The sequence below is a fragment of the Onychomys torridus genome, chromosome 5 (assembly GCF_903995425.1).
Source record: "Onychomys torridus chromosome 5, mOncTor1.1, whole genome shotgun sequence".
NCBI lineage: Eukaryota > Metazoa > Chordata > Mammalia > Rodentia > Cricetidae > Onychomys > Onychomys torridus.
This window is the reverse complement of record NC_050447.1, coordinates 20,658,816-20,678,573: the sequence shown is the minus strand read 5'-3', so window position 1 is coordinate 20,678,573 and position 19,758 is coordinate 20,658,816. Positions and strand designations below refer to the sequence as shown.

General features: G+C 44.0%; 1 protein-coding gene across 2 annotated transcripts in view; it reads left to right on the top strand.

The window, feature by feature from the left end:
* The first annotated feature begins 8,763 nt into the window (after positions 1 to 8,763).
* The window catches only part of LOC118584151 (carboxylesterase 1F-like), a 44,822-nt gene continuing 33,827 nt past the window's right edge, over positions 8,764 to 19,758 (top strand). Inside the window, exons 1-5 of one of the 2 annotated variants that reach the window (XM_036188176.1) lie at positions 8,764 to 8,798; positions 12,967 to 13,191; positions 14,145 to 14,289; positions 17,089 to 17,222; positions 19,396 to 19,549. In XM_036188176.1, the coding sequence (XP_036044069.1) occupies positions 8,764 to 8,798; positions 12,967 to 13,191; positions 14,145 to 14,289; positions 17,089 to 17,222; positions 19,396 to 19,549 (693 nt within the window). Of the gene's footprint in view, positions 8,816 to 12,966; positions 13,192 to 14,144; positions 14,290 to 17,088; positions 17,223 to 19,395; positions 19,550 to 19,758 lie in introns of both variants that reach the window. The other variant, XM_036188177.1, reaches the window with a different exon arrangement.

The window sequence follows — 19,758 nt, the reverse complement described above, 5'->3', positions numbered from 1 at the left end:
TAACCTCTAAGTTTGACCAGTCCTTCCAACTCAGCCTTAAGGTGCAGATGCTGGCATGGAGAACATGGATGAGAGCCAGATAAGCTTATCTTCCCCTTTTCTTTAAAGAATACCCAGTCCCTCTGGAAAGATTCTATCTCATTCCAGGAAATGGTTGCAGGATTCACATGAACAATTGACAATCAAAGACTCACTGAGCCCCATCACCAGCACCATGCTGTTCATACAAGATGTCCTAAATCATAGGACTGTGCCTTGGTACCTGTCACATACTAGATCTCATTCCAAGTTACCTGAAATACTGGCTCAAGGAAACGGGGTCATAGACACCACGGTATTAACAGCCAGTGTGGATCTCCTAGAGCAAGCCGGGGCTCTTCACAGCATTTCCATCTGTCTCCACAGAATTTACACAGACTTCTCCCAGAATTGCCTGTTTCCCAATGTAAACATCTGTCTGGGGCATGTGCCACTTGCACCCCTCTTGCCCCCTTAGGACTGCTTCAGTGTGCAGAGGTTAATCCCTGAGGCTTGTTGCCTAACACCATCTGGCAGATGGAAGTCATATCATGCCCCCTTTGGGAATCTTAAATATGTTCATGTGATAATAGACACCTGTTCCTCCTTTGTTTATGCCCTTGCCCTTTCTGGGGAGAAGGCCATTAATGTTATCAAGGCCCTTAAGTAGGCCATGGTAGTTATGGGGGGTACCTTGGGCACTTAAGACTGACAATGACCCTGCTTATGCCACTCAACAATTCAATGACTTTCTGGGGTCCTGGAAGATATCCCATACCACTGGCATCCCCTACAATCCATAGGGACAAGCCATTTGGGGGGGGGGTTCAAGACAGGGTTTCTCTGTGTAGCTTTACGCCTTTCCTGGAACTCACTCTGTAGTCCAGGCTGGCCTCAAACTCACAGAGATCCACCTGCCTCTGCCTCCTGAGTGCTGGGATTAAAGGTGTACAATACCACCACCTGACTGGGACAAGCCATTGTTGAGAGGACCAACTGAACTCTTAAGGAGCTGTTGATGAGGACTATCTTGCTAGAGGGTAGGAGAGATCCTTATCTGGTCTTAACAGAGGTCTTTTTCCACATGAACTTTCTCAGTTTTGATGACAAGGGGCTCAGCCTGGTCTGCAATCACTGGGCGTCTCTGCCAAGGAACATGCCTCCAATGGCAGCCATCAGCCCCCCCTGTAACCTGTGGAGAGTGTATACTTGTGTTTTTCCTCAGAATGCCACTATGCCAATATGGATCCCAGCGAGCAATATGTGCTTGGCCATAGATCAGCCTGCTTCCACCAAGGAGAAAATCACCCAGGATGGGTAATGTATATACTCCCCTTTCTTGCTCTCATTGCCTCTAAAGGCTGAAGACTTGTAGAGTCTTGATTTTGCTCATTTTGTATGATGCCTTTTGAAATGAGGAACACTAGTTTAGCAGGCTGGACGCTAGCTAAATATATTAAGGGCCCAAGGTCAGCTAAGTTTCTATATTATCCATTACAGCTAACACATGAAATTTTCCAATTAAATCAGACGAGAGTACAGGTTATGTTATGGCCTTTGACTCTTTATTTTTGAAAAGGTTTGGCATGATATAAAGAGGCTGTTTGATCTCACCTGGATTTCACTTATGTTTTGATTGGTGGGGTGGTGCTTTTGATCTTTCTCCTTTTTAAGTGTCTCCTACAGCACATCTAACAACAGCTGGCTACTAAGGCAAATCTATAGGTATTAACGGCTCTTAGATATCCAACTCATAGCCCTCCACAGGAGGTTATGCATGCCTGGCTTTCTAAAATTCAAAAGGCTACTGCCTGACACTCCCTACTCAGGGCAACTCCCCAGGGATGGATGCTCTTCAAAGCCTGGTGGTCAAAGACAGGTAAGAGCTTGTTTGGCACAGTCCAGTTGCTGAGCCCTCCTAAAACAGGGTCAACAAGTCCAGAGCAAAGGACTCTAACTCCCGCTAAGTGCCCATGTAATAAAATAAAAGGATAGATATGTAGTAGGACAGGCCCATAGGGTTGAGGAAATTGGCCCAGACAAGTAACCAAGGCATGCACATAATATACTCCTGAAGAGCCGACCTGGAGTCTGCCTGAGGACCTAGTGACAGTAGCTGTCAGAGTTCCTGATTGTGCCCAGCCAATGAGGGACGACCACACAGACTGGGTGCTGGGAGGAGGGTTTATAAGGCCTTCCCTGTTATTGAATAAATGAGTTTGTTATTTGCTTTCAACAGATTCCCGGTGTCTATGCCATTGATGTCATGCCTTCTCACCCTCTCATCTTCCAGAAACATGAAAGAGGGGACAGAAAGAATGTAAGAACTGTTGTACATATCACTTCTCAGCAGCTGGGATCACTTACACAAGATGGAGGCAGTCAAAATTCCAGCGGGCATGGGGGAGGGGTCCTGAGGCCACACCCCTAGCAGAGGAGCTATTGACAGTTGATGACTGTGGAGAGAAGAGTCACTCTCCTTTGGGGGGACATGGCCTATGGTAGGTTGCCCATATCCCAGTGGGTAGCCCCAAGCCCATGCCCATAAGTAGCACTACTTGGACTCAGGTTATTAATAACAAAAAAGTGGAGGACATTAAGTCAGGAGAAAGACAGAATGGTATCCCTAGAGGAAATTGGTGGATGATATGATCAAATGAAATTTCAAAGAACAAAAATATTATTTTTTAAAAGTCAAAAGATAATTATTTAAACTATTTTAAAATAAAAATCCAAGACTGAAGATTGGTAATGACTTCCAAGGATCAAATGTCTGAATGACTTTTGTCTCTGCTCCAGATTAAGGTAAAATTCAGTTTTCACGATGCTATCCTTGGGAGAGTGTTAGTCCCATGATATTTTAGTGGCCTTAGTGAAAGATTGTTACTTTGTTAGTCTTTTTGGAAACTCCTGTTATCAGGCCAAAGTTCACAATATCCCCTCCTGTATAATTTCCTGGTTTTATCTTTTTTTTTTTTTTTTGTATTTTCTAAGGTTCTGGATGATTTTTTTAAAATGATTAAATAAATGAACAAATTCATATAAGATAAGATGAGGCTGTACAGACACAGCTTATGTGTCAGGAGTACATTGAAAGATGTCTCATAATTTCAGTCTATATATGTTGAGTAGTGGTGAATGGTGCCTGAGTGAGCAGCTGATCCAAACTACCTTCCTCTTGAGCCCTCATACAGTAAGGATTTGTTATGCTACATGGTGGTTTCCCAGACATAGATCCCCCAGCGCAGTGTATTCTTCTATAGTTTACCACTGATTAGTTCCAGGACAAATAAGTAAAGCATTATGTATGGGTAGGTTGCTCTTGTGTGAGGCATATTCTAATATGGATGTCCACTATCCTGAGTACATAATTGGGCATGGGAAAGATGGTCAAGTTATTTTGGGCACTCAGAGACTCCTACCCTGACATGTCCTTCCAACATATTAAGACTTAAGTCATTTCCTTGGCATTTTATCTCTATTTCATATAGTTATACTTAGGCATCTTAGAGAATTCCCTAATTAAAAAAAAACAATGATATCAATTAATTGACATTTAGATGTGTCACCTACAACTGAACTAACACGAGAAAAATTAGACTTCAGGAACATCTCTGAGATCTTGTGTGAGGCTTGTTAGATCCCAGATTCACCAATCATTTTTTCAAAGTCACCCTAACACAGGAAGTCTACACCCAGGTGTAGATAAGCTGTAGATATGGATTCCTATATGTGTCAAATGCCCTAGAGTTCACAGATTGGACTCAACAGTGTCTGAAACAATAATTTATTCTTACCTTTCATGTCTTGATTTAAAAAAATCCTTATAAATGGGGTGCCAGCACTGTTTGCCAGGTTTCAAATACCAGCTGGCTAGGAAAAGCAAGGTGTGTGTGTGTGTGTGTGTGTGTGTGTGTGTGTGTGTGTGTGTGTGTGGTGTGTGTGTGTGTGTGTGTGTGTGTGTGTGTGTGGTGTGTGTATGTGTGTGTGTGTATGTGTTCTATAAATTGAAATAGTCTTTTTGTATAATTAAGGGGACCACATGTACCATCCCAGGTAAATAGAGATTTATAGAACTTAAAAAAACTTGTATTTATTTTTCAAAAATTTGATCATGTTCGCCTCCTCTTTCCCAACTCCTCCCATTACTACATGGGCAGGCTCTACTCCCAAGAAAAACTGGACTTGGTGAGGAAATAATTTTTATTAGAGTGCTCTTTAAGACTATATTTTCTTCCTTGATAAAAGTAAAGGAAGAGCATAATCACAGTCTTTGCAAAGTAGGACATGTCTAGACATTGATTCTGTTATTAAGTTCCCATACTCAATAAAGGTCACACTTCGTCACAGAGAGCTAAAGAACAACTCTTTTTAGACCTGAAGTCTCCAGAAATTTCACTACAGGTAAAGCCAGTGGCCTTGGGAAGGAACTCCAGAGTGTGTCTCAGGTGTAGAAGGCTGACTGGGTGCTGCTTGCCAGTCCTGCTTCTCATCAACATTGGTCTGATCTAGTGAAGAAGACCCTTTTCTCTAGATTCCTGCTTCCGCCTGCAGACTTTGTAAAAGTCTTACCATTCTCACCTTATCTCTGGCTGTTGGACTGGCAGTGTGATTGTGGAAAAAAAAGCATTTTGTTTTATGAAAGGTCTGCCAGTTGGGTCATTGTCCTAATAAATGAGGCGAGGCAGGTGATTGCTAATCACCCTTGTGTGGAAGTTATTTGCTTCAGAGTCCATTTCTGATTTTGAGATTGAGTTACTTTGTGCCATTTGGCACTCCTTCTCACAACTGGGCCGACAAGAAAAACATTGGCTTGTGCTTGTGTGTTATTCTATTTGGGCTGCCTTAGCAAGCTAACACAGACTTGGTGGGAAGCAGGGCTGAATAAAGATTATTAACTTCCTTTCTTTTGTTTGTGGAGGCTGTTCATCCAAGCTCAAGTTGCCACTGTGGTTAGTTTTCTTTCAAGCCTTCTTTGATTCCCCTATACATGTGGTGAGTCTGCTATGTACACTTTTCAGTGGTATCCCTTTGCATGTCCTCAGTTCTTTCTATCATGACATCAATCAGATTGGATTAGCATGCACCATTGTGGCCTTATTTTACTGTCTCATCTTTTAATGGTCTATGTCTAAGCACAGTCACATTAGAAGGTTTGAGGATAGTTCATACACAGTTCAGCCTTTAGCAGATACATGGTGATTTGATCTCAGATCTGGGAATACATGCATTCTTCATCTTTCTTTGAGTTGCCTTGAAAACAAATGAGATAAGCACTTCAGTAGGAATTTATTTTGAGAGATGGAGGAAGGTGGAGGGATAGTGACAAGTAAGGAAAAGGAGAAGAAGAAGAAGAAGAAGAAGAAGAGGAGGAGGAGGAGGAGGAGGAGGAGGAGGAGGAGGAGGAGGAGGAGGGAGGAGAAGGAGAAGGAGGAGAAGGAGGACGAGGAGGAAGAGGATGAGGACAAGGAGGAGGAAAATGACCAGTGAAGGCCTTCTTATTCAGTCAGCTAGTACTGTGGGTGATCAGGGTCAATGCCAGAAAGAAACGTGTGCAAAGGAGTGTGGTTCAAAGCTACTCCACAAAGAGAAGAAGTTGGGGTCCTTATTTGAGTACTCTAGTCAGTCAATGACTGAGAATCACTCCAGGACTACTAGACTGCGGGCGCCATTGTTTTACCTCAGGAAGCTTCCTAACATGGGTGGGCAGGAGCTCCTGGCAGGTGGAAGTCACATAAGAACACTGGGGTTGTGTGTTTCTATGATAACTGTCCATCACCGACAGCATCTACACTACCTTTCTCATTCTGAGATCTATGAAAGAAGCTGTGGGAATGAGTTTTTACACTACAGCTTAGGTGAGAGACCAAACTGACAACTCCCCTATGCTACTGTGTAAAAATACTTGCATTATGCCTGTACTTGTCAGGAATGGCTACTCCAAAACATGCTATCTTACACACACACACACACACACACACACACACACACACACACACACACGCACCACCACCACCACCACCACCACCACCACACTAATATATATAAATAAATTATATATATAAATATATATATATATTTATTTATGTATGTATTTATATATATATACACACACATGAAGAAAGGGACTCAAAAATGGAGATTAATTTCATGGTTCTGGGAAGCCCCAAGCACTCTGAATTACAGAGTAGCTGTCAAGCAGGTGCATAGTGAGGACTCAGGTATTTCCACTGTGTAATCTCCTTGTCTCTTCAACCTCACAGCTATGGTTTCTAGCTGGATGTAAGAAAAGTTCTATATGGAGAAAGCTCACCTTTCTCTTCACTACATTGTACATTGCTTGGGGACAGTCTTCCTCCCAATGCCACTCTACTGCATTGGCCGTAACTAAATCCATGTCTCCAGTTAAATGCCAGGAGGGCTGGACCTGGACTCCAAGCTTAGCAGGGCTTTTCCTGAAAGGACTCTACACTGGCAGAAACAACAGGTTTCAGAGTCTCACCACTGTCTCTCCCTGGAATCCCAAGACTTTAGGCCATCTGACCCCCTGACTTCTCCATATGGTACTCTGTCACATCCTTCCTGGAGGATGAGAAGACACAGCAGAAGCCAGTAGGAAGGCTTGTGTGGATACTTTGTTGAGGAAAGGTGACGGAATTCCCAGGAGACGGAGGCTTCCCTAGTTCTTCCACAGTTAATCATGTGTGTACATTGGCGTCATGGCCCAGTTATGTACATTGGCATCATGGCCCAGTTGTGTACATTGGCGTCATGGCCCAGTTATGTACATTGGCATCATGGCCCAGTTGTGTACAGTGGCGTCATGGCCCAGTTGTGTACATTGGCATCATGGCCCAGTTGTGTACATTGGCGTCATGGCACAGCAGTGAAGACTATAACTCCATGGCCTCACAGGTTTTGTTTAACCTTAGCTTTCTGTCCTATGTGAAGTGATCTAGGGCCAGTCCCTCAGCCACACTGAGCCTCAGGACCCACTAGTAGAATCACTGGGTTATTCTAAGCACCACTGTCCTCCACAAAAGACACTAATATCCAGGTTTGGCAACTGCAAGCTCTCAAGAAACTTTTGGCAAAAAATATAAGGATGGATAAAAATAGAAACTTTAAGTAGAAAGGGTTCAGTCCATCAGGTTCTAGCACAGTCAAAAAGCACAGTGTGCTACACATCACTGGCATCCTACCCCAGCATATTTTCATCACTTCCCAAACAGAAGGAAAACCCAAATGCAGCCTTCTCTACCAACAGCAGCCCTCTGCTTCTTATTCACATCTCTTTCCTCAGGCCTGAATAATCAGTCATCATTTTTCATCTTTATGTTCTGGAAACTTCATGCAACTGGGAACATAAAGCCTAGTTTTGTGACTGGCTTATTTTTCATATTTTTAAGTTTGGGCTGTGCTATAGTATGTTGTTTTTACAGACAGTATTCAGTGGGGGACACAGACTACCAATTTATTCATTGTTTAGTTCATGAGCATTTGGGTTGTTTCTTTCCACTGTTTTAAATAAGTGCTCTTTTATAGACATTTTTATACAGCTCATTGTTTTCATTGTTGTATGTTAATAGAACTGAAATCTTTGTGCCACATAGGAAATCTCTGCTGAGCTGTTAGAGAAACTAAGTCTTTAAACTACATCATAATCTATAACTTGTGTTGTCCTCTCCAGAACTGACACTGTCTGTATTTCCATGTTACTACACAGTGATGCTCTCAGCTACCTTGAGTGAGGATATGGCATTTGCTTAGCCAGCTGTGCCAGGCTGTATTCAACTAAAGCACTTCCCTAAGGCATCTGGTGGCCCTATGAAGGGGGTCCCAGAAGCTCCCTTTGTCAGCACTTTGTAAAGGATCCTCTCTCAGGTGTACTCTGACACAGTATCCCTATGGTGTGGAGCTTTCATGTGCATGCCAGTCTCTTCCTGTCCTCACATCTGGTTGGCAAATATTCAAAGTATGCAAGAATCAAAGGATATGTAGGTGCTAAAAGCCAAGGATTTTGATGAAATGGAATTCATTTACTGTAAGAACATTCTATCCCTAAATCTCAGTCCTGAAGCAAGTGAGCTCCCGACCTTGGTTGTATGTGACCTCAGACAGGGCCACTTGCAAGTCGACCACACAACTAATCTAGCCTTCTTGGAGAACAAGAAGGCTCAATGAAACTTAACCTCATTACCAAACACAAGAGCTCAAAACTTTCAGAAAGGGAGACTGAGAGATGAGCTCTGATCTCCCTGGTGAGCATATGTGGAGCTCTGAGGGTCTCCAAAAATTTTCAGCCCATTATGAGTCCCTCCTCCCCACTAAAGCTCTATACTGCTTTGAGGTATTTGCTTGAGTTTGAGACCTCATGAGCCCCAACGTGAGAGTGTTATGAGGAGAGATGGAGAGACGCCTGTGTAAGAAGCTGTGGGTTGCATTTTCAGCCATCTATAATCCGAGATTTCGGCACTGATTGTTTAGATAAAAGAGGGCGAATGCTGGGTGGGTGAGTGTTCAGATAAAGCAAGGTAAACTTTGGAAGAGACTTGGCTGGGGATCCCATGGAAAGCCTTGAGAGCCCTTTGGAAGAGGGAGAGATTTTCTGTTCTGCATTGTGTAACTGGTCTTTGTGGGCAAGATTCACTGGCAGATTCCCAGCATAGGGGCAGGACCGTTCACTCCCCTTCTTTGAAGGTCAGAGTCAGAAACTCCATTGAACTGGGAGCCTGTCCCTGCACGATGTGCCTCCGTGCTCTGTTCTTGGTATCGCTAGCAACCTGGGTTGTTTGGGGTGAGTACTTTTGAAATACAAACTTGTGGGGACACATTTAAAAATCCTTGCAGAGTTGTGCATAGAACAAAAACAAGACAAATTTAGTTCTGCAGGGGAATTCAATTTCCCAACTTGGGCTTGCCTTGAAGTGTCCCAGAGGGTGGTACAGGACATACTAAGATCAGGAGAGTATAGAAACCCTGAGACCCAGCAGCACACCTTAGGTCTAGAAGTGCAAGGAGCCAACTCCAACACAAGAGGAACCAGCACAACTCCAATCTGGCAGAATAGGTTTCCTTACGTCATTGGGCCGTAGATAGGATTAAGTGGTTTAATTTCTAAAGTTCTTCGAGGAGGGGCCCCTTCATGTCGCTACATGTGGTGGGCCCTCTATGCATATTTCTATTTATACGTAAGTATAGAATGCATTAATAGGAAATATGAGGTCTGATCAAGATAGCACATCGGGGCCCAATAGCCATTGAAAAGATACTTTGTTATTCATTGTTCCCAAGAGGAGCAACATAGTACTGGGGGGAGGGAACTGCCCGAACAGTGAGGAGGCTCAAGGCTGGAGACCCTGCAGCAAATGCCTCTTTTGTTAGATTTTCAAGGGATACTAGAGAACAGTGCTCATCTTGGCTGTCTGGTACCAGGTTCTGGGTAATGAGGGCAGCTGGACAGATGCACTGTAGTCCATGCTATCAAATCTGGGTAAAGCAAGTAGTCAGGGTTGTGCCTCTGCAATGGATAGAACCTGAGGGTGACAGTTCCCACGGGTCATGATGGCCTCATAAACATCAGACACACAAATTAAATTCATCGTTAATGTGTGGCTATAGCATTAATTTTAACATATATCTGTGGCATTTTATTGGCTGGTAAAAGAGGCTCACAGGGATGTGTGTTCTTTCAAGTTCATTTGGAAAATCATGTCCTGGGCTGTTTCTAGCTCCTGAATCCAGAGTTAGTTCTCAACAGTCAGTTCCCTGAAAGCCTCACCCTGTCTGGACATGTGACACTGAGAGATGCCTGGAACTGAGTGTATAACAGCAATTAAAGATGCAGATATGGAGCAGAACATTCTGTTGCTGCTGGTTACCCAGGCTATGTCGCTCTTTCCATCTCTAGTTACTCCACACAGGGTGCTTCCGAGTTAAGTGTACCAGTAGTTACCTGGAAAGACTCTTGCTATGATTACTGCAAAGAAACAGAGATGGACATCTGGTATACAGTAGGTATCACATATGTGTGCAATTTAGATGATATAAGTCATAACTGCTGTTGGCAATATTCTCACTCCATCCCCTCCATGCCCCCTCTGCTCTGGTTGAAAGTTCACAGCTAACTCAGCTACACCTGAGCATTTGTGCTCAGATCTTATCCTCTTTCACCACTAAACACAATCCCTCTTTCAACTCCTCCTCTCCTTCTCCTGAGGCTTCCACGGTTCATGCCTGTCTCCTACCACCACCCTGGTGGGTGTTCTTATTCAGTTATATCTGTGTCTGTTTGTAATCATGGCTCGTTTTCTTTCTTTATATTCCTACAGTGGAGTCACATACACACATGCTGCATACTCTCAGTTCCAGTGGCTAGAAGAATGTGCCCTGTCTGACCTTTCAATGCTGAGATGATCACATGCAGTGCCATCCCTGCTTACCTCTCTCTCACTATGCAGTTCAGGCTACACTTTGACTTGCTGTGTAGTGTAGCTGGGAGGTTTCCTGTGTCCCAGCTGGCCAGCTGTCAGGACAAATCTCTCCCACTTGCGTCCCCCAAGTAAATACACATAGGCTTATATTAGTTATGAACTGTATGATCGTTAGCCCAGGCTTATTACTGACTAGCTCTTATACTTAAATTAATCCATAATTCTTATTTATGTTTAGCCACGTGACTTGGTACCTTTTCTCAGTCCCACCTTGTCATCTTGCTTCCTCTGTGTCTGGCTGGTGACTCCTGACTCAGCCTGCCTCTTCCCAGAATTCTCCTTGTCTGCTTATCCCACCTATACTTCCTGCCTGGCTACTGGCCAATCAGCATTTTATTTATCAACCAATCAGAGCAATACAATATTCCCAGAATACAGAACAACATCCCATAGCAGTGTAGTCCACACTAGCCTAGAACTTAAGGTGATCCCCATGCCCCATCTTCCCAAATATTGGGGTCATAACTGTACCCCAAAAGCCCCAGTTCATTTACCAGGATATCTCACTGCCTTCCCATTGCACCCATCCCATAGTGAGCTGGTGTTGTTTACTCACTTTTAGCCTTTTTTCTTCCCTTAGCCCCATACAGGGCCGGGAGCACATCCTCCTTCCTCATGCTCATCACCATATCTCTTCATAGCAGTTTTTTCCTGATTATAAATGGGGCCCAAGCACAGTAAATAACTCTTGACATTCATGAAGGAAAAAAAAATCAACATGCCATGTTGCCCTCTGTGGATCACCTCATATTCAGATTTCCCATGAAGTCTGTTTCAGTGGTATAGTAAAAATGAAAAGTTAAACAAAATAATTTTTAACAGCAATGACAAAAGGAGACAAGCATGGGACTGACTTCTAATGACACCAGGAGTAGCTGCAAGCTTGTAACCAAGATTTCCCAAGAGAATGTCCAGTGTTAATGGCTGTTCTCTATAAATCTCATCTTAGACTCAGGATGAGGCTACAACTCCGGTAATTTAATGATTAAAGTAAAACACACATCATTGATCAAATTTCATCATGTCAAAACATTGTAAGTTGTGTATCCTCCAAAATTTCACTTGCTTTTATTTATAGTAATTAGCAGCAGAAATAAAAACAACTGTTCATATTATGGAGCTGGTTATTGAGATCATGTCTCTTAGAAACTATCCTGTAATAAGTTTGATAGTATCTCTGAGACATGATGCCAAGACTTTCTGATGCCAAGGCTATTTTGTAGAAAAAAAATCTAGAATTTTCTTTTCTGACCACACTTTATAATTATAATATTAAAATTTATATAATATTGATTTTTTTTTTTACCTTTCCAAGCACCTCTCAGCTCGTTCCTACCTTCCTATCCATCCAACTTTATGTTTTTTCTCTCTCTCAAAAAATATTGAGAGAGGAATTAACATGCTCTCTGCAGCTAAAGGGGAAGAGTTAAGACCAGAAGACATAAATTAGGTGTTAAGAGTGATGCTCTGACAAGCAGGCTATTAACCAAACAAGGAGACACCAGAATTGACGGCGATGAAATGTGTTGATGTCTTTCTGGTGCTTAAAGGGGGATTGGGTGGTTCCTGGTCCCACAGAGGGTACAAGGACAGAAGAGGAAGCTGAAGGGAGACAAGGAAAGATTTCTTAGCTGTTCAAGACTGGAGCCGAAGGGTCAGAAAGGGTATTGACCCAGCTTCTCTTCCCCTTGGAGGATCCTATACAGACAGACAAGGGTGTTCTCAGTGCCAGAAATGCTTCTGTTACTTATTTGCCCACCATGTGAATCTAGTCATCTAGCCAGGTGTTCAGTGCCCTCCCTGACACACAGGACTCTTTGGATTATCTTCTCCCATGGACTCCACCTGGCCATCAATAAGCCATCCATCCTTACCAGCCAGGGTCTATGCTATACTTTCTGGATCTCTTACTTTGCAGGCTGCTTAATCACTCTATATCTCTACCATTCTTAGTCATCCCTCCTCCAGCTGAATGTCTCAGAACCTCACAATGTCACTATTCAGAAGACCTAATTTCTTCCATCTTCTCTGGAACCTCCCTAGTACTTCTCTAGGGACATATTTCTTACCTCAGCATCAGGTCAAGCACATCTGTTTTCCAATAAGGCCACCTTCCTGAGACAGGGGCCACATGTTCTTCCTCTGGTCCAGCATGAAGCTCAGCAACAGGGTCCTGATGGATACAGGTTTCTCAGAGCGAAACCACAGGTTCTGTTTGACCTAGCAGTTCTTTTTTTTTTTGGGGGGGGGGGACTTTGGCTGGATGCTTTTCCACCCCGTGCTCCAGTCTGACTTTGAATCAAGCCTCTGAGATAAGTGTTCCTTATCTTAATCTCCAGTCGGAAACAAATGAGACACAGAAGTATTTGGGTAACTTATTCAAGGTCACATGCTTAGAAAACGGGAAAACCCACATGGAATCCAGGTCTGATCTTGTCACTCTGATGTGTTCTTTTTCTTTTCCATGTTCCGCAGGACATCCATCCTCAACACCCATAGTGGACACTGTTCATGGCAAAGTCCTGGGGGAGTGTGTCAGCGTAGAAGGATTCGCACAGCCTGTGGCTGTCTTCCTGGGAGTTCCCTTTGCCAAGCCTCCTCTTGGATCCCTGAGGTTTGCTCCTCCACACCCTGCAGAGCCCTGGAGTTTTGTGAAGAATGCCACCTCCTACCCTCCTATGTAAGCCATTGGGGTGGGCCTCGGTCTCATTCAGTGAGAGCATCTGTCTTAGAGAGATGCAGGAGGGAGTCATCCACTGGTCCAATAGCCTCTGGAAGCCTCAAGAGTACCTTAGAAATGTTATAGACCTTACATTCCTTTCTAGAATACTCTGTTCATCACCCACTCTAAACTGATGGTATAAATAGAACTGGGCATAAGCAGTGCTAAATCTAAAGCTTAAATGAGATAGTGTATGAGGAAAATAAAAACCAGTGCCTAAGACTCCAGGATGACTCAGTAGTTAGCACCAATTCTGTTTCAATTCTCCATTGGTCCTTCATGATCTCTTGTTAGAGAAGTCAACAGCTATTCTTTAATAGGAGGTTGACAGAGGTCATGAGTAATAGCATTCATTAGCTTTACTTGGACCTAGAAGATTTGTGTAGAAAGTAGGAAAGGTACTCAACCAACAATGTCAGCATATCAGGTCACTGAGATCATCCCACAAAGATGTCAGCCTAAAACTTGAAATAGGCTAAACAGTTATTAATGGTAGTTCCTGGATTCACAGAAGTCTCAAAAGGACTAGAAGAAGGTCACCTGATGAAAGATCAGGCTAGCCCTCAGCCCACTGCACCAGGCCTAGCCAAGGGCAGGCACTGAAAAGACACTGGTGAGATTGTCATGTCCTGGTAGGTCAGACTATGAACATCTCTCCATTGCCCAGAGAGCCCCAAAGGCTCCAGGAAGGGGAGAGATGCCAAGTATCCAAGTATTTTTTCCTCTACTGGGTTAGGGGTGTCTGAGTTTCCACCATTTACCCATAAAGTCCCCTTATCAATTACATCAGATTCTAGTCCTGTGAAAGCAGCTCCATTTACAAGCTCAAACATCCTTGTGCAAAGTGGAGACCCAGGTTACATGTCCAGCTTCTATATGTTGGAATTTCAGGTGTCCACTCTCTCCTCTAGGTGCTCCCAGGATGCAGTGAGAGGACAGAGGGTCAGTGACCTCCTAACCAACAGGAAGGAGAAAATCCCTCTCCAGTTTTCTGAAGACTGTCTCTACCTGAATATTTACACCCCTGCCGACTTGACAAGGAGCAGCAGGCTGCCGGTAAGCATGGGGACCGCTGGCTCAGACTTGTGGGTTCCAGCATCCAGGTCTTCAGTGTGACTGGAAGGGGATGAAGGCAGCTAGATGCTTGGGTAGACAAGCCAGGACTGAGGCAGGGTCTTCCTTTCACTGCAGCAAAAGTAAATGCATCACTTCATTTCTCCCAAAGACCCTGATTTTGGTGGAATTGCCGTACATCTGGGATGTACAGCTTAAGTTTTTCACATTCTCTTACACTTATAGAAGTTTTTCGAAATGATTTCTTTTAGTTATTAAATTAGAATCTGGTCCCAGAGCAGCTAAGACACAATTTACAATGATGTTAGCACCAGAAAGGAATCTTTCAGAAAAAAAAAAAAAAAAAAGAATAGCCCAAGTCTTTCTTTACAGACAGAGAAACTGAGGCTCAGATAGGGAAGGAAAGGAACACAGAAGAGAACAAGAGCTTGGGTCTTCCATCTTCACACCTGTGCTCCTAGGCAGGGGCTGGCAAGGGAGATGTGTGCTGTCTTTCTCCCCATATTACCTGTGGCAACTTTCACTACCATGATGGCAGTGTGGAGGGAGGAGTCTGGGGCAATCTCATAAGCACTTTCCATGCCCTTTGCCAACCACCTGTGATTTTATTATAGCTCCTTCTCCTCCCCTTCACTTGTTGCCTTTGGCATGAGCTGATGACCCAGTGAGTCAGCATTTCCCATTGAAATGCAGAAGCAGGGGTAGGGCAGGCTGCTAGTTACAGACCATACACAGTCTTGGAGAGACACTCTGTAAAGACATGATCCTTGAAGTAGAATAAGATGGGGTGTGAGCACCTACCCAGTCTCCTGGGAGCACCTGAGCTGAAACTCGGACGTGAAGGAGGAAACAACAGTCACCAGAACAGTATTTGACCCTAAACATGTTTGCATTGCACAAGGAGGTGAGAACAAATCTCACCACCCATTTATCCACCTTCTACTTTGGACTCTGTGTCTGCACAGCCAGACTTAGGGTCAGGAGAAGCAAGGACAGGAATCATTATGCATAGCCTTGCCTTCAAGGATCTTGTCGTCTGGTCTGCGCAGACACCACGGTTAACAACTTCAACACATCACTGGCCACCCTGCTGGCTCAGTCTTTAAGATGAGCTTGACTCAGACCCTCCATGTAGGTGGTGGAGAGCCCAAGGGGAGGAGAAATAGAAGCTCATGGAGCTTGGGAAGCAAGGGACTGTCCAACTATGTACACAGGCCCTAGAGACACATAGATTTTTGGTCTGCTTCCACTTTCTGAAAGAGCAGGAACTGCTTGCCTTTCTACCCTCTTTTTTTCCTCACATTTTCCTCATGGTCCATAGTGGCTGCTGAGCTGTACTTGAGTCCTAGTGGAGGACACAGCAGCATAGACACCAGTCAGAGTGCTGGTTCCTGGCCCAGATCACTGAACGGTGGCCATGAATTGCATTGGTTAGGACCTCAGCTGTGAGCTGGGGCCAGATGGCTGCTCAAGTCCTACTTCCACCTTTCATTAGCTGTGGGATCCCAGCAGAGGTGCCTCAGTTTTTCTATCTACCAAATGGGATAATCTTCGTTTCTATATTATTGATAATAATCATTTTACTATGCCCAGATTATCCTTGCTTTCTCTTTCCTGTTTATTAGCAGTGTTGTATAATATTTCAGTTTTATTTTCTCCTGGTCAGTTCTATGAAATATGAGCTCTTTAAATCCTGAAGCCTTAAATTAACAGTTATTCTATCTCTCCTCCGCCTCAAGTTGTATAAAAAGAACCCAGTGTAGAGTGGACACTCTTAATAGTTAGATGGCTGAAGACATGATGGACAGGGACGTTGTAAAGTGGGCTTAATAAGATGGGGAGAATTCTTGTGGAAAGGTAGTACACGAAAGGGACAGGAAAGGATACCAACAGGGGGCCTGGATGCCCCGGCCAGCAGGGTTTCAACAGGGGTGACCCACCTGTGGGAGCGAATGAAAGAGACAGGGGACACGAGAGACTGACAGCAAGATAAGATTCTGATCAAGCTGCAATTTTTATTTCTCTCCACAAGGCTTATATAGCATAGGAGGGGAGGGGGCAGGAAGGAGGGAAGGGGAAGAGATGTGGAAGGCGTGAAGGACATGGGAGATGTGCAGGTCGTGCAACTGCAAGATGTCAGCTAAGGTCACTGGTCAGGGGCCATTTGTTCTGTTGCTAGGCTACCTGACCATGGAATGCTCTTTACATTCGGTTGCCATGGCACCTGACTGTAGAATGTTTTTATCTTTGGGAGCCTCTGGTTAGTAAACAGGTGTTACTGCTCTGGGGAAGGGCAGTGGGCTTATGACTTGTTCTCTGGCTTAGCTAGTACTTTCCATGGTTCATGTTTGGTTCCTGAAATCTTGGTCCCTAACACCTGGAGATGAGCATGTGGGCACATCACAGTTAATAGAGATGAAGTTAAAAGACTCAACTGCCTGAATTGACCACGTATTGCAATGTCACTGTGCTAGGGAAAAGATGATATTGTTGTCCTCTGTTGTTCCCATAATGATGCTCTCAGTTGGAGGAGTCCTGGGGAGACTTGGCACACAGGTCTAAAGAGAAAGGTAGGGACACTGAATGAGTTGACATCCTGGCTCCTAGCCAGGTTTGTTGAGGAAGAAGTACAATACTATTTTTGCAACCTAGCTGGATACTGGTGCACTTTGAATGGTGATGTCTTAAATCAGGGCCAGGCCACATAAGTCAAACCAAACATCTGAGCTCCTTTCCAATTCTATTTCCTATGATATGTATGGTTATTTTCTTGCTACCTAGGTGATGGTGTGGATCCATGGAGGAAGACTGATATTGGGTGGGGCATCAACATTTGATGGTCTGGTCCTCTCTGCACATGAAAATGTGGTGGTGGTGACTGTTCAGTACCGCCTGGGCATCTGGGGATTCTTCAGGTAGGCTTTGTGAACACTCCTCTTTACATCTTGTCTTCTGTATTGATCAGTTCTATAACAGTGTATTTGAAATTTATCATTGACAAGGAAATCAGATTTATTTAGGTCAGTGTTTGGCTGGAAGCCAAGGATAGAATCATTTCATCACACCTGGATGTGGTGGGGGGCCCTAGGCTACAATGCACCATGGTGGAAGAATAAAAATTGAGTCTGTGGGATAAAGAGACAACTGCATGGCAAGGCCAAAAGTCAGAGAAAATGGGAAGGCAGTCTTGCTCTTTTGGTAACAGCTCACTTTCTCGAGATATAGCACATTCCCTTGAGCACACAGATCCCTTAGAAATATAGTGTGCCCAGGGAAAGACCCTACCCTCTACAAATTCTACCAAGGAAGAAACCTGGCCCATTAGGTACCAAAACTCCCTTTTCTTGTAGAAAAGACCGTACTCAAACCATCAAATCTGCAGAATCAAAGATTCTAGGACCCAGTTTTAGTAATGTTACTCTGCACAGGAACATTGAATAAAATTTTCCATGACAGAGGTTTAGTCCCTTCATTACCGGACTCTATTTACCTTTATATTCCTCAGTAAAGCATACATCCATACACTTCTCTTGCTTCTGGGATCTCTTTCTAGATGCCTGCTCTATGAAACTAAGTCCTATTTATTCTGAAAAGCCCAGTCTTCATGTTGCTGCCTTTGAAATGGTCACCTATATTTCATCAGGCCTCTGCATTCCTCTGTGAAGGCAATCAGCACCACAGCGCAGAACTTGAATGTTAGACATCTCTTCACAGGAAAGTAGGGAACTGGTGGGCTCATGAAGGGATCACAGTTAGTGGTTCTGCAGGCAAGTTTTCAGCTAGCCATGAAGCCAAGTTGGCCCAGAAGCTAACTGCAACCTTGCCAGTGCTCACTCCAACCTCCTGCAGCTCACAATACTATAAAAGCTGCAATGAGATGCTTCCTGGCCGTGTCCTTGTCCCACTCCTCTCTATTGGCCAGTCTACTCCTTCTCTGCCCCTCTGTTCCCTGTCCTCAGGCACTGTGTGTTTCCTTCTCCCTCTATATAAACACCCTGAGTGATTCCAGCAACTCTTCCACACTATGTGGAATCCCCAATCCACCTTGAAATCCTACACAGTCCTTTCACTTACCTCTGGTCTTCTGTAGACATGCACAGACGTCTCCCACTTAACAGGGAGAAATTTAGCCCTTGACATCCATTGACCATGCCTTCAACAAAGACCCTCATCTGTTTCCCACAGGACCCTACATAGCTGCCCACTGCTCTGAGAACCAATTTACTCACAACACAGCCCTTGCAAACATCCTGGACTCTTCTTTTTTTTTTCACACTATTTTCCCACTCATTCAACAGATCCCTGTAACTCTATTTTTAAAATATGCTCAGAATTCTGCTGTTTTGGGTCTACATTTTCCAGCTTTCAAAGCTCTTTCTATGGGATGAGTTAATGTTATAACCAACATTTTAATCAAACTTGCAACTTTTACATGACAGCTGCTGCATGTTGTGGCCAGAATACTTGACAAAACAATGAATGATTGGGCCATGTCATGCCTTTACATAATATGCACATGAATTTCAATGACATAGAAGCCTTGCCAAGGCTCCAATCATCTCACAGAAGCTGCATGCATATTTTTGTTCCCCAAGCCCCAAGGCCTTTGCACCTGCTGCTCATCTTAATTAAAATTCTTCTTTGGGTGTTTACAAAGCCCTGGTGCTCATTTTATTTAGATTTCTATCAAATGCCACCAACTCAAAGAGTGTTTCTCTGGTTATGAGTCTAAAGCACATTCCAGACTTACCTTCATATCTTTCCTTACCTGCTTTTCTTTTCCCCATTGCTGACACTATATTATCATTTTAGCTGTTAATTTGTGCTCTGTGCTGTGAGCTGAACATTTCCATACATTTTTGTTTGTTTGTTTCCAGATGTGCTATAGCCCTCACACCAGATTTAGATATATATTGGACCCTTAGTACATAGTTGTTGGAATAATGAGCGAGCTCCTCACACAGATGAAGTTTCCTGTGTTAGAGATGCTGAGCTCACCTAAGTTCTAGAAAGCTGCAAATGACCCCCAATACATCTGTGGTGCTAAGATCCCTGCCAAGCCATATATACTTTCTTTGTCCCTTGCAGTACAGGGGATGAACATGGCCCGGGGAACTGGGGTCACTTGGACCAGGTGGCTGCACTGCGCTGGGTCCAGGACAACATCGCCAACTTTGGAGGGGACCCGGGCTCTGTGACCATCTTTGGAGAGTCAGCAGGAGGTTTCAGTGTCTCTGCTCTTGTAAGTGTTCCCAGTACCAGGCCTGGTGTCCAGGCTTCCTAATGTGACTGCTGATGGGACTTCTTAGAGACCAGCGGGTTACTTTCAAAACACTGTCAGTTTTACTTACTACGCAATATTGACGGTCAGTCGCTGACAACCAAACTAACTGTATTTGGTTCCTAGGATGCTCAGAATTAAACTTGGTGTCCCAAAGCCATAAATCTCTT